The sequence below is a fragment of the Camellia sinensis genome, chromosome 2 (assembly GCF_055761805.1).
Source record: "Camellia sinensis isolate YWXY chromosome 2, ASM5576180v1, whole genome shotgun sequence".
Taxonomy (NCBI): domain Eukaryota; kingdom Viridiplantae; phylum Streptophyta; class Magnoliopsida; order Ericales; family Theaceae; genus Camellia; species Camellia sinensis.
This window is the reverse complement of record NC_138962.1, coordinates 81,222,784-81,237,853: the sequence shown is the minus strand read 5'-3', so window position 1 is coordinate 81,237,853 and position 15,070 is coordinate 81,222,784. Positions and strand designations below refer to the sequence as shown.

At 38.0% G+C, this 15,070-nt stretch overlaps 1 protein-coding gene across 1 annotated transcript; it reads right to left on the bottom strand.

Moving 5' to 3' along the window:
- Window positions 1-5,487: 5,487 nt before the first annotated feature.
- Window positions 5,488-10,004, bottom strand: LOC114314084 (formin-like protein 11). The gene is made up of 4 exons (XM_028260523.2): window positions 8,142-10,004; window positions 7,862-8,052; window positions 6,582-6,817; window positions 5,488-6,435 (listed from the first exon to the last, which is right to left on the bottom strand). Exons 1-4 carry the CDS (start codon window positions 9,686-9,688, stop codon window positions 5,707-5,709), a joined length of 2,703 nt encoding a protein of 900 aa, XP_028116324.2. The 5' UTR covers window positions 9,689-10,004; the 3' UTR covers window positions 5,488-5,706.
- Between the last annotated feature and the right edge of the window lie 5,066 nt (window positions 10,005-15,070).

Below are 15,070 nucleotides of genomic sequence, written 5' to 3'. Positions count from 1 at the left end.
AGATTAGTATCAAATTGAGGATATCAAAAATCTTTCACCAAATTGAAGACGCTTGGAAGCTTTTATCAAATCATTGTTCATAGTCGTTGGATTTTTACCACCGGATGTCTCTCCGGATAACCACGTTTAGACAAAAATTTGTGAAAAAATACACTGGCCAATTGATTGGCCAGACATCCGCCCAGCCATCCGTCTGGTCGACCGGTGTTTTGATGAAACCCTATTAGAGCACTTGATATCAAATGGAGTTTTTACTTAAATTTGATTTAAAAAAAAAGATATACCATTAGAGATGCTCTAAGACCATCTCCAACTGTGAATCAAACTTATCATCAAATTTGAATTTGATGAAAAATGGTTCCTTTTTAAAGCTCCAACGATTTCATCAAATCGGTATCAAATTGAGAATATCAAAAATGTTTCACCAAATAAAGGACTTCTGGGAGCTTTCAACATTTCACTGTTTGGTGCCATTGATTTTGCAGAATTGGACGTCCAGTCGGATGTCCCTCTGATCATGCGCTTTGTTGAAAACTTCCGACAGCAAAGCACACTTTCGGAATCGATGGATTACTCTTGCCGGTCAACTGGCCGGACTTCCACCCGGTCGTCCTCTGGGTCGACCGGTGTGTTAATGATAGCAAAAAATACTCCGTTAGAGTGTAGAATATCAGATGAAATTTTTACTTAATTTTTTATTCAAATTTAATAAAATAAATGATATATCGTTAGAGATACTTTAAGGTGATACTTTATTGTGCTTTACCTTCATTAATTTATGGCATTGCTACTTGTGCTTGTGCTATGGTAATGGATGCTAATTATTGACAGAGATGGCACAATGTGCACTGTGTGAGTGACTTTCTGACCACACTGCCCGCTTAGTGACCAGCTGGAGGGCACCAGCAGAATAAATGGCACCTGGCTGACCTACAACAGAAAGAGAAGATTCCGGCGATGGTTCGTCCAACCGGGGGTACTCCGACAATCAAGTCAGTATATCTCTCAAAGATAAATCAAGTGCTAAACTCACAAGCTTGAGTGTCAAAAGCATACCTTAGACCCATGGGGGTGCCTTTCTTTTATAGCCAACATAAACCTAGTCCCAATAGAAGCCTAACTTCTATGGACTCAGGATTACTGCTAACCTTGGACTCCCAGTTGAATTAGGATAAACTCTCTAAGAGTCTTATCTTTACCCAAACTGAAGTCTTCTCCCATTCTAGGACTCTTGCCCCTCATCCGCTTATCTCAGATTCTGATATCTTCAGAGGTAACCTCGGCCTATCCGAGATGACCTCGGCATAACAACCAGGACACGTGGCACCTCGGCTGACACATCGGTGTCACCTTGGCCACGTGTTGGTACTCAGAAAATATATCCCCACAACTGCCCCCTAGGTTATATTACCTTGGCATTCTGAGGTGATGGAACCCACACTGTTCGTTCATCTGTGCCCCTCTGTCCGAGATCAAACTCGCCGACCTCAAAGTTCCCTGGACTTTATTGTCCACTTTTGTCAAGTATCAAGCTTCATGCTTTCCAAGCTGCTCGAGATCACACCTCCTAGCCGAGGTTCTTGTTCCATTAATTCGTAAACTCCAAGAGCTTTGCAACTGCTCCACTCACATTCTTCGGTGGGTTCCCGACTTCCAGTCATCTATTTAACTCCGGCGATCTTCATATCGGCGTTCATTTCTCTTGGTAGGTTCATAAACTCTTTCATTAAGCTCAATCTTTCATAACTCTTCTAAATCCGTTTACTTGCCCTCTGTTGTCTTCTATTTTCGTCTGTTTTCAATTTTTGAATTGTTTGAACGCCTGGCACTGTTCTTGCCATATCCGCTTTCTGTTGCTAGCATCATGTCTGGGTCATTACTTTCTTGTTCTTCACATACTTACTTAGTGCCTGTGCACTTGGCTTTATTCTTGAACTTTGTCATCTTCTTGACTTTGATTTTTCTCTTTTTGTCTTTTCTTTTTGTATTTTCAGATTCTTGCTTTCAATCCTTGCCTTCAAACTCCGAGGTGCCAATCGCCGAGAAGAGCTTTAATCAAACTCTTCGGGAGATCGATGCTGAGCTCAAGGCCGAGAAGGCTGCTGAGAAGTCTTCCCAACTGTCTTTTATATCCTGCCACTAATGTCGAGTAGCTTTGTTTCCTTCTTTTACTCCTTGTACCTTGTACTTTGTCCTTATTTGCATACTTTTAATCCGGCCGACGTGCCATTTTTGTAGTCTGAATAATTTATTTTTCAACATTCAGGCCGAAGTGCTTTCTTTCTTCTTTAAATGCATTTCTCTAATTTCTTCTTTGAATGAATGTCTTCTTTTTTCTGCTCTTGTATGATTCTACACTTAGAATAATTTGCATGTCTTCAAAGTACACCTTGACTGTGCAATCTCTTCGGGTAAAATACCTCTGTCACAACTTCTAATCTTGCTCATCTCGGCCTTGTCCTAACACTTGAAAATATTGTAACAAATATTTTCACAAGTGTTGCTTAGGACTTATCACTTTCTCAATGTCTTCTATCAAGACTTTAATTTTTCATATTTCAAGTTTTGACAACCTGGTAGTCTCGGCAAGTACGCAGCTATTGCTTGAGTTTGACTTTAATTTGTAAATTTTAAAAATTTTCAACAAGTGTTTTAACCATCATCCTTTATCATAACATCGGCTTAACTTCAGCTTGTAAATTTTTCTCAAAATTTCAACAAGTGTTTAAACCATCATCCTTTATCATAACCTCGGCTTAACTTCAGCTTGTAAATTTTTCTCAAAATTTCAACAAGTGTTAAACCATCTTCCTTTCGATACGACCTCGGTTTAACTATAACTTGTAAATTCACACAGAATTTCAACAAGTGTTAAATATCATCTCGGTTTAACTTCAACTTGTAAATTCACACAGAATTTCAACAAGTGTTAAATATCACATCGGTTTAACTTCAACTTGTAAATTCACATAGAATTTCAACAAGTGTTAAATATCACATCGGTTTAACTTCAACTTGTAAATTCACACAGAATTTCAACAAGTGTTAAACATCATGTCGGTTTAATTTCAACTTGTAAATTCACACAGAATTTCAACAAGTGTTAAATATCACATCGGTTTAACTTCAACTTGTAAATTCACACAGAATTTCAACAAGTGTTAAACATCATCTTGGTTTAACTTCAACTTGTAAATTCACTCAGAATTTCAACAAGTGTTAAATATCATATCGGTTTAACTTCAACTTGTAAATTCACACAGAATTTCAACAAGTGTTAAATATGACCTCGGTTTAACTTCAACTTGTAAATTCACACAGAATTTCAACAAGTGTTAAACATCATCTCGGTTTAACTCAACTTATAAATTCACATAGAATTTCAACAAGTGTTAAATATCATCTCAGTTTAACTTTAACTTGTAAATTCACACAGAATTTCAACAAGTGTTAAATATCATATCGGTTTAACCAACTTGTAAATTGCTACAAATTTCAACAAGTGGTAAACATCATATCGGTTTAACCAACTTGTAAATTGCTACAAATTTTAACAAGTGGTAAACATCATATCGGTCTAACCAACTTGTAAATTGCTACAAATTTTAACAATTAGTAAACATCATATCGGTTTAACCAACTTATAAATTGCTACAAATTTCAACAAGTGGTAAACATCATATCGGTTTAACCAACTTGTAAATTGCTGCAAATTTCAACAAGTGGCAAACATATTCTTCTTCTCTTTGTCCCCTGCATGGCTTCCACATACTCCTTTGCGAACCTTATAAAAGGTCTTCAACCTGGCTAACTGCAGTCCAACCTTGTGTGTTTTCTTTTTTTATCATCTGGGATCTGGGATCTGAGATCTGCTCACTGAGCTCTTCTCTTCTCGGACTTAAGTGCCGAGATCTTGTCTGCTAAAATCTTGGATCTGCTCATTCAGGTTGAGCTCTTCTCTTCTCGGACCAACTCATCTAGGCCGAGATCATGTCTTCTAGGATCCGGGATCCAGGATCTGGAATCCGGGATCTGCTTACTTAGGATGAGTTCTTCTATACTTGAATGTTATCTCCTTGGGAGCGCTCATGCCCCCCTGTCTTTGCATCCCTTCTGGAAGGGTCTTCGTTCCTCCGCAGGTATCTATCCTTCTATACCTGGAGGTCATCTTCGTTGTAGTATCCGTTTCGATCTGTTGTCTTTGGTGCATCACCTTTCTGGCCGGCGTCTTTCACTCCGTGACTCTGGTCACGAGTTTTTGTGTTATGGTCGTTCCCTTCAACGTCGAGGTTGATAGGTCTCCCACTCCCAGCAGGAGCGTTGTCTCCAATCTGATTCTTCTGTCCGTCATTGGCCATCTATTCTTCTTTCTTTCATTGGCCATCTATTCTTCTTTTTTTTCTTGGCCATCTATTCTTCTTTCTTTCCCACAGATGGCGCCAAATTGTGTGAGTGATTTTCTGACCACACTGCCCGCTTAGTGACCAGCTGGAGGGCACCGGCAGAATAGATGGCACCTGGCTGACCTGCAACAGAAAGAGAAGATTCCGGCGGTGGTTCGTCCAACCGGGGGCACTCCGACGACCAAGTCAGTATATCTCTCAAAGATAAATCAAGTGCTAAACTCACAAGCTTGAGTATCAAAAGCATACCTTAAACCCATGGGGGTGCGTCTTTTTTATAGCCAACATAAACCTAGTCCCAATAGAAGCCTAACTTCTATGGACTCAGGATTACTGCTAACCTTGGACTCCTAATTGAATTAGGATAAACTCTCTAAGAGTCCTATCTTTACCCAAATTGAAATCTTCTCCCATTCTAGGACTCTTGCCCCTCATCCGCTTATCTCAGATTCCAATATTTTCAGAGGTAACCTCGGCCTATCCGAGATGACCTCGGCATAACAACCAGGACACGTGGCACCTCGGCTGACACATCGGTGTCACCTTGGCCACGTGTTGGTACTCAGAAAATATATCTCCACACGCACATTTATGAGCATTACAAACGTTGCAAGTGCGGTGAATTCAATCCGGATTGTATTTATTATCTATTAGAGTCTCACACAACCCAATAATCTGCTTGATTCAACCTGGCACTTGGTCTGGGCTATATTATGACCCGATTTGATGCTATTCAAATCTTGTATATAATATAATGGTTTATTTTAGGGTTCTAAGGTTTTACGGTATTTGAGAGTTTTTGTAACAAACAGTTGTGGTTAGATCCATCTTATTGTATTATCTATTTTCATAGTGAAATTTCTCTATTGTTCTTCGCATTGAATTACATAAATCCTTGTGTGCTTAATGTATTTGTTTTGTTGCTTATTTAATTTCTGATTCTGTCTTCACAATAAATTTGCTGGTTGTGATTGAATGGCAGTTTATATGTTTGATCTGGTTGGATTAGAATGTGATCATTAAAATAAAATAAAGTAAAAAAATTGAATAAAAACCACGGAAAACTTTACTAACAATAAAAATATGAAAAATTAACTGAACCAAATTGCTACGTTTTTGTATTTTTGTATTTTTTTGACAGTGGCACCAAATCCACATTAGGCTGATATAAGATGTTATTAAATTGTTATTACAAAGCACTCTGATTCAAGTCGTCTAATCTAAACATTCCAAAATTCTACTTAAAAATTCAGAAGATGTTACAATGAAGTGGAATTTTACAAGCCAATGGACACAATACTCTCTATCTGAATAGATTTAGAGGATTTGGATTGCTTGAAAGTTTAGAATTTCTAAGCTCTTTACAAACATGATCTAACATTCCCAAAAAGTCCCTCACAATCACAAAAATCCGAAGCGGGTTGGCTTCTTCTTTGCTCACATCTCCATGAAAGTACTCAGTAATTTCTCTAACATGTAAAAGTACTCGCCCTTCGTCTTCCCTCAACTCCTTTAGATTGTTCTCCACGTAACCAAGGAATGATCTCATTGACTTCACAAAATTCGCACTCTTTTCATCGACACACAAGTCCTTAATAATTAGATGTTTCAACTTAGTCATTCCGTCTGATAGGTTTGAGACTGAGCTTGCAAGAACATCCAAATCTATAGTGGCGGTCTTTTTCACATTGCATAGTTCGATACTTAGACCTAAAACAAGATCTAGGCCCATCCTCCTGTAATCTTCTTCTCTTTCTTCGGCATTTTTGGTTTTGCCTTTTTGACTTATCTTCCCCATAATGCTCTCTGACACTCTGATTCCTTCTGACCGAACAATTTCTTGGACAACAAAATGGAGAAGTGTAGTTCTCCCATCGGTTCCTTTCACATCCGCAAGCTTTAAGAGAGCGTCGAGCTTGAATGCTTTGGCACCTCCTCGGATTGTTCCAACATTCATTCTATTTCCTGTTTTGAGGACTGCTTCAAGTAGTTTTAGGAAGAGCCGACTTGATCTAAGTTCTTTGCAAGCTTCCTAATAGAAAAAAAAGGAAAAAAAAAACAAATACAAAAATAGATCAATCGTTGAAAAAAGAATTTTGGTTGGTTATCAAAGAAATTTTTTTTTTTAAACTAAACATTTGGTGTTTGAACCATTGATGTTTAGATGATGATGATTACCTCTAGCATTGAGAAAGATTTTCTGAGATGAACAACTTCATCTTCAAAAGTTTCTCTGTAAAGCATGGCTTCAATTCTTGGAAAGGCCAAAGGAATGCTAAGCATTGCCTTAACAAACTGCTCTGCAGAGCCCAATTCATTAATGTTTCCTTTATAGTTTGTCAGCTTTGCTGCTTCTTCCTTGGTTGGTTCCATCTTCACCAGTGCTTCTAGTTGTTGTAAGCTCAAGCCCTCCCCTGCTTTTGCAGATTTTCCAAATTTAGAGCACAAAATAGACACTTAAAAAGTGTAAATTACACAAAGAAAAAAATTTGATAACTCTAAAAAGTCATCCCTAACTTTACCCACAGCGAAATGACTTGTTATGTGTCAACTTTTGGTTTGTAAAAAATTTAACCATTTAAGACCCTACTCCATTGTCATGTCATTGTTGGTGAAATGTGTGTTATAATTATGGTTCTCTAGCATTCCTGTTACACAAATTATCCCAAAAATCAACCAATTATTTTATTTTGATTCTAATATTTAGTTTGTATCAATTACTAGTCCCATCCCCTAATTTTCGTTTAAAGAATAAACGAAAAATACTTACGTCAAAATCACGTCAAGCACTGAAGGGCATTGAAGACATTTTAACATATCTGTTTATGCTGAATACAATCAATCGGAGAGGCAAACATGCTATGCGTTTTTCTCTCAACCATGTTTGGGGATTTTAGGAATTGACTCGCATTTCATTTAGACGGAAAATGGTATAAATTTCTCCCATGTGCTTAAAATGCTTAATGCGAGGTTAATATAAGCATTTTCTGTATGTTTTTTAGATGACATTTAGACGAAAGTCGGCCTTAGTGATCCAATGGTGCCGAGTGGAAGGGCCGTCACTCAACGGATAAAAGTTGCTCTAGGGATAACGGGCTGATCTTTCCCAAGAGCTCACATCGACGGGAAGGTTTGGCACCTCGTTGTCAGCTCTTCGCCACCTGGGGCTGTAGTATGTTCCAAGGGTTGGGCTGTTCGCCCATTACCATTTAACATAATACATTTGTTTTCTGTTGTGTGATTATGGTTTGATATTTTTAGTTTAGGTTTTCTTATCAATTAAATTGTGAAAGTGTTGCATGACTATTGGAAACACAAATTCATTTTTAAGCACAGATGCTATTTCCTTCTTCATTGTTTTTGCCTAGAAAAGCATATTGTTGCAGTTACAATCTCACTGAAATTTTTTGTTCATCTATGCTTGCAATCACAAATTAATAGAGTTTTATGAGTATTACCTTGTATCAATGCATCACAAATTTGCTCAGCAGTCACATTCACAGCTTTTGACAATATGGTTATGTTTTGTAGTCTCTTAGGTTCAAGGACATGCTTGCTTGGAGAAGGGCTCTTGCTCTTTGCTTCGTCGTTCTTCGTAGAACTTTGAAGATCATAACCAAACAGTGATTCGATCATCTCCTCATCAAATCTGTTCCACATATCATTAGACTGTTCAAATGCAAAAACATAATGATAAGAAGTGAATTATTATAACTTGCAAAACGCAATATGTCTTACTCGAATGAGCTCGATCTGAGCTTGTCCCACACCATAGAACGATTTGGCGCGGCTCTAACTTTGTCCCAATGAAGAGGTTTCAGTTTTGGCAATGGAACTCCATCTTTCCCCAATGGCGTAAGCTGATATGGTGGAGGAGGTGGTGGTCCTCTGAGAGGGTTGTCACTAATTCCTTTAAAAAATGGGGGCGGACATGGTGGTGGAGGAATACCCACTAAGGGCTTAGGCGGATTAGGAGGCGACGGTGGCAATTCACACTGTGGGGTTTGATTTGATCCTGAAGAAGAATCCGAGCTTCTTGGTGATGACGAAAATGGGAGTGTATGAGAACTCAAAACTCTGGACATAATCCGAGTCGAACAAGAAGAATTAGAACGAGAAATGCGTAAACGCGAGGAAGGAAGGGGAGGAGGAGGTGGTGGTGGTGGCGGGGGTGTTTTTAAGGAAGGAGTGGAGGCAGTGGCAGTGGTGGCGGTGCATTGATCATGGGGAGGACATGTTTTTAAGTCCATTGGAGAGGTCACAGAACAAGGTGATGTGATTGATCCTTTTGGAGACAAAATGTGAAATTTCTCACTTGGACTACCGGCTGAAGCATTTGAAAGCCGCACATTCGCTGATTGAAAAGATTCATCATCGGACGAATGAAATTCATCAGATTCATACTTCACTGACTCAACTGTCTCATGAACCGACACAATTTCACAACAACTAACATTATCAGACTCAGATCTTATTATTGGTTCTTTCTTTGATTCTTCTTGATGCAATTCTTCACAACTTCTTGTGTTTTGGTTTGATAATTTATTCTCAGTTTCAGAAAATTGCTTGACAGTACCCAATGAATCAAGGCAAAACAAGTCCACCAAGTCAAGATCAGAGCTTACCTTCTTCTTCACTGAAGTTTGAGAATTTGCATACTTTGATTCACATTTTGACACTGGAATTCTTCTTCTTGTGGATCTCTTTCTCTGTCTTCTGAATCTCCGGCAAACACAGATGAGTCCAATGACACACAGTGCAAAGGTAGCTCCAACAGACACAAAAACTGATACTAGAATTTTTTCAATTCTACTATTATTTCCATCTCTATCTTCATTTCTAGTCTTTTTTCGCTGTCGGATGGGACTGAAATGGTGAAATGGATGATGGGTATGATGCATTGGAGCAGAAGGTGGAGCTGGAGCTGGAGCTGGAGTTGGAGCTTCAATGGTGGGTGATGATGGAGATGGTGATGGTGATAACCCATACCCCTGTTCATTATCAGTAGGTGTTTGAGTTTTGCTTTTGAAGCTCTTCAATCCAAGCAAAGCTCTGAACTTTTCAATGATCTGAGCTTCTTTATCTTCACTCTCATCCTCTCCTGAGACCTTCTCAATAATGTTCTTCTCTGGTAGGCCATGATGACCATTGAAGAAGTAGTCTGTTTCAGCTGCATTCAATGAAGCATTTGCAACCAAATTGTGGGTACTTTGGAATGATATGAACATGAAGATGGTGGTGGTGATGATGAACATCATGTGGTTAATCTGAGAACCACAACTCATGTTCTTCTTCAAACCCAAAGTCACCAAGAAATGAATTTACCTTTCTGTATATAAATCCAGCTCATCTCTTTGTTTGTTTCTCTGCTTGTTTTGGGTGGTGGGGAGTGAAGTGTAGTCAAGAATATCTATTAGAGTCTTTAATGCTACTCCAAGGAACCTCTGAGCACTGGCAGGTGTGGTGGTATGGTACTGGTCCTTTTATTTCTTCTCTTCTTCTTGTCTTCTCTCTTCACCATTAATTCCCTCTCTTTGCCACTGTTTTAATCCCCTCCTCTTTTGGTAGCCTGCTTTCACCACGTCAATTCTGGTTCAACTAATTACTGTAACCATACTCTCTAAAAGTGAGATTTGATGGTCTACTTTATTGGTACATAAACTGAAAAAATTGAGACCTCTAAGTCTATTTTGGTCCAACTAATTATAATTAACATACTTCATAAAAGTAAGATTCAATATTCTACTTTAGCGAGATTCACCTTTTCAGAAATATGAAAAAGTAAAATCTCCACATTTATTCGGATCCAATTTTATGGTCAACATAGACAGTAAGATAAAATCCGATATTTTATTTTATCTCCTCCTAAAAATGTGAAAAAATGAGCACCAATAATTTCACTTCTTTTGGGGAATATTTCACTAATTGAACTTTGGTTCTATTCTTGGGTCTTATCCTCTGTTTATGTCCTTTGTTGGAGAAAAGTTGAGCATGTTTTTTGAGGTATTTTTATCACTCACACAACACCACCAACTTCTTCAGTTTAAGTGAGAGGTTTAAAAGAATTTATGATGTGAAATCAGATTCATGATTATTAGAGTTGAATCAAACGCTTAGCTAAAAGACATCAATTAACTAATAAATATAAAAGTGTGTTTGGTGGGGTCCAAATTGGTTGGACTTGCCTTCTCTTTTAGGAAGGGTGATATTGTTAGGTTTTGGCCAACCCCACATTATTAGAGAGAGAGAGAGAGAGAGAGAGAGAGTGTGTGAGTCCATCACTTTCTCTTGTGATCTTCATAATGAGCTACAAGAACGGCGAGAGCAAGATTTTAATTTTAAATAATGTGAATCAAAAAGACCCACTATAGAGACTCCTATGTCTCTTTCACACACTTTATTTATTCATTTACCTCTATTAGCAATTTAGCAGGTGTAATGTTTTTTTTTTTTTTACAGGAAAATCCTCCCACCCTCCCGCAGGACCAAGGTAGCGCCCCATGAGGAGATCATCAGGGTGTCCTGTTGTCCGTTTCGAGTAAAAGACTATAACCTGAGAGGTCAGATCACCAGGGTGTCCTGTTGTCCGTTCCGAGTAAGAGACTATAACCTGGAAGCTTGTCCCGACCTTCCTGTTGTCTGTTCCGAGTAAGAGACTATAACCTGAAAGCTTGTCCTGACTTAAACCTGGAAACTTGTCCCGACCTTCCTGTTGTCCGTTCCGAGTAAGAGACTATAACCTGAAAGCTTGTCCTGACCTCCCAAGGCAAGTTTCGATTAAGTCAGGACTCATGGAAGCTTGTCCCGACCTTCCTGTTGTCCGTTCCGAGTAAGAGACTATAACCTGAAAGCTTGTCTCGACCTCCCAAGGCAAGTTAAGTTTCGATTAAGTCAGGACTCATGGAAGCTTGTCCCGACCCCTTCCTGTTGTCTGTTCCGAGTAAGAGACTATAACCTGAAAGCTTGTCCTGACTTAAACCTGGAAACTTGTCCCGACCTTCCTGTTGTCCGTTCCGAGTAAGAGACTATAACCTGAAAGCTTGTCCTGACCTCCCAAGGCAAGTTTCGATTAAGTCGGGACTCATGGAAGCTTGTCCCGACCTTCCTGTTGTCCGTTCCGAGTAAGAGACTATAACCTGAAAGCTTGTCTCGACCTCCCAAGGCAAGTTAAGTTTCGATTAAGTCAGGACTCATGGAAGCTTGTCCCGACCTTCCTGTTGTCCGTTCCGAGTAAGAGACTATAACCTGAAAGCTTGTCTCGACCTCCCAAGGCAAGTTTCGATTAAGTCAGGACTCGCACAGCAGGGGAGCATTAAACCCACACCAAGTAGCTGATTAGACATCCTTGATATCCAACCTTCTAACCAACAGTGCTTTGCCCAAGAGATTGGCCCAAGGAAGGAATTGAACTTGTGACCTTGGGGCTTAAACCCCAAGACTTTACCACAATGCCACAGCCCCTTGGGTTCGGTGTAATGTTATTGTTGTTTGTTTTTTTAGGCTTTGCATGAAGCATTTTTATGGTTTGGTGAGTGACAATTAAAGTCCATTTTGTAGCCCATACCCATACATGTAGACTGTTAGCCTGTGTCGGTGTGTTTCTCACCTAACAAACACAGTGAGATGGAACATTCAAAACAACAACACACGTAATTCCATGGTCAACTGGCTTGGCTTAGCCGCTATGCCATGCCATGGGACTTTCTATTTCGTCACCACAAAACTCTCAATTTGTGCTATTTTTTTTTTTTCTTGATATGTGAATTATTGAACAAAAATTCATAGCTCGGATTGTCTGGGAACTTTAATTTTTAGCTAAAAAATTATTATAAATTATGTCTTTCGTAAAAAATTAAAAAATTATTAAAAATGTCAATTCCCAAACACCCTTAATTACTGAATGAAAATGCAATTCAATAGTTAATATCTGAATAATTAATTTTTGTTGAGTAACTGATATTATTTTTTATTCATATGACTAATAAATTATTGATAAAAAGAGTTAAATATTATGTGAATTAAAATCTCAAGAAAGCTTAATGTACTTAGGTCAAAACTATGAAACTTATTATATTTTCTTTAAATCTGAAGAGAAGCCAATGTAATTTACCCAATTATAAATTATAATTGGATGGACATATGTACATGTGAAATTTCGAATCTACTACATAATTTATACCAATTTATAAGATTGTATGTAATTGTTTATTTCTTACAAAATTTCGACTATTTCTTGCAGTAACTGCTGGGTTTAGTGACTATTAGAATTTAATTGTGTAGTTTAATATAAAATTTTCATATTTATTTTTTCAATTAATAAAAATAAATATTACAGAGGGGCGCTTGATTCAAAAGTTCAAATTCGTATTTCTTTTGTTCAAAGGTTCAGACGCTACTTTATTATGTCCATAAGGACAAGACAATGTAAAATGACCTAAATACCCCTTCACATTTCACTCTCATATACTATTCATCACTCTCACTCACCCATTTTAGGATTTTCATTACTCTCTCAAGACAATGCAGAATGACCTAAATACCCCTCCACATTTCACTCTCATGTACTACTCATCACTTTCACTCACCCATTTTAGGATTTTCATTGCTCTCTCTCTCTCCCCCATGCTTTGTTGATCTCAACCGTCGTCGTCGTCTCTATGCTTTGTCGATCTCAACCGTCGTCGTCGTCTCCATCATTGTCGTCGTCGTCCACATCATACCACCATTGTTGTCCTCTCCATCAGCACCATCATCGTTGATCTCAGCGTCACTCACAACCACCTCCGTCGTTATTGATCGCTGTCGTCGTCCCCCCAATCTCTACTAATCTCACATCGTTATTGATCGCTGTCGTCGTCCCCCCAATCTCTACTAATCTCACATCTGTGCCACCTGTGGTTGTCATTGAAGTTTCCATATCGAGCAAGAGGAGTTTAACTACTTCTCCATTACCGTCGATCTCATATTTATGACCATTGCCTTTAATAGCGTCATCTATTATCGAACACTCTTTTTTCTCCACTACTACCTCTATTTCTGTCGCTATCGGCGACATAAACCATATCGGGATTTGGATCTATAAGAGAGAGAGAGATTTGTGGTTGATCACTCGATCTCAAAGCTGAACCAATCTCTCAACTTGGAGGACAATTCTAGGGATAGGGTTTTGGACGCTGCACTCTCTTTGATGTGCTTCAAAGCTCTATAGGTCAGCCTTCACTCAGAATGGTTACTGCGAACCATCTAAGGTTTTACTAATTTGATGTATTGAGTGTGTGGGTTGTTTAGGTATTTGATTCGGAGATTGAATATCTGGTAAAGACAATTGTTACTGTTTTGTCTTCGTTCCATCTTCGGTGTTGATCTACAAACCAAATTGCGATCTCTCTTTTACTTTTTTGCTATCGCCGATCTCAAATTTGTGTGCGTATGTATATATATCTATGAGTGTATGTATATCTTGATTGTATATATATCTATGAATGTATGTATGTATATCTGTGACTGCGTGTATCTATGAGATAGATCTAGAAAAAAAATTGATAAAATTTAGATAGATTTGGAAAAAAATTGAACAGATAAGAAAATAATCTGACAGATAATTTCAACAAATAGGAATTGCAGCAGATACAGATAGATAGAATTTAGGAAAAAGAATTAAACAAATTGAACAAATAGATAGAAAGAAAGAAAATTTGATTAGATAGTCCAAAAAAATTAAACAAATAGATATAAATTTGAATAGATATATAGAATTTAGGGAAAAAAAATTGAACATATGGGGAAAAAAATTGAACATAAATTCAAAAAATTTGAAAAGATAGACAAAATATTTGAATAGATAGATAAAAAGTTTGAACAAATGGAAAATAATTTGAACACGTAAAAAAAAAAATTGGACAGATAGATATAAAATTGACAAATAGTCAACGAAAAGAATGGGTAAAATTGAAAACAAAATATTTTGTAGAATTTCTCATCAAACTATTTTACAAAATGTGAACCCCTCACTAACAAAATAATATATACTAAATTTAATACCTTAGAGCATCTCCAACGGTGAATCAAAAATTTCACCAAATCTGAGTTAAAAAATGGCCATTTCCTGAATTTGATACTTCAGGCTCCAACGGTTCACCTTCACCAAATTTATCCCGGGACAACCGGGTGGTCGACCGGCCGGTTGACCGGTTAGGCAAAAAAAATTTTTTTTTTTTTTTTTTTCGCGAATTGTCTGAACTTTTTTTGAACTTTCTGAACTTTTTTCCGGACAACCGGGGTGGTCGACCGGCCGGTTGACCAGTTAGGCAATTTTTTTTTTTTTAACGGTTTGAACTTTTTTTCCTGAACTGTTTGAATCTTTTAGTGGTTGACCGGTTGGTCAACCGGCCGGGCAACCGGTTGGTTGACCGGTGTACCATTTTCAACGGTCAGTAACAGTGATTTGGTAAAATCTGTGTCTTGATCTCAGTTTGATGTCTTGTTTGCTGAATTCTCATTTTGGTATGACTTTGGTGCAACCGTTGGAGCGTGAAAAAGTGGGTTTTTCATCAAAATTTAAATCTGATGCTGGGTTTGGTTCACCGTTGGAGATGGTCTTGTACCCTCTTTAGATTAGATTTATCATTAATTTATTCTATTAAAAAAGCTTTATTTATTTATTTTTA

What these genes read in the sequence shown, in the direction of transcription:
- LOC114314084 (XM_028260523.2), bottom strand. Translation starts at nt 9,688, where the DNA reads ATGAGTTGTGGTTCTCAGATTAACCACATGATGTTCATCATCACCACC. An exon ending in CTCAGATCGAGCTCATTCGA is followed by an intron (nt 8,053 to 8,141) that starts GTAAGACATATT and finishes TATGTGGAACAG; the next exon opens with ATTTGATGAGGAGATGATCG. An exon ending in AATCTTTCTCAATGCTAGAG is followed by an intron (nt 6,436 to 6,581) that starts GTAATCATCATC and finishes TTTTTCTATTAG; the next exon opens with GAAGCTTGCAAAGAACTTAG.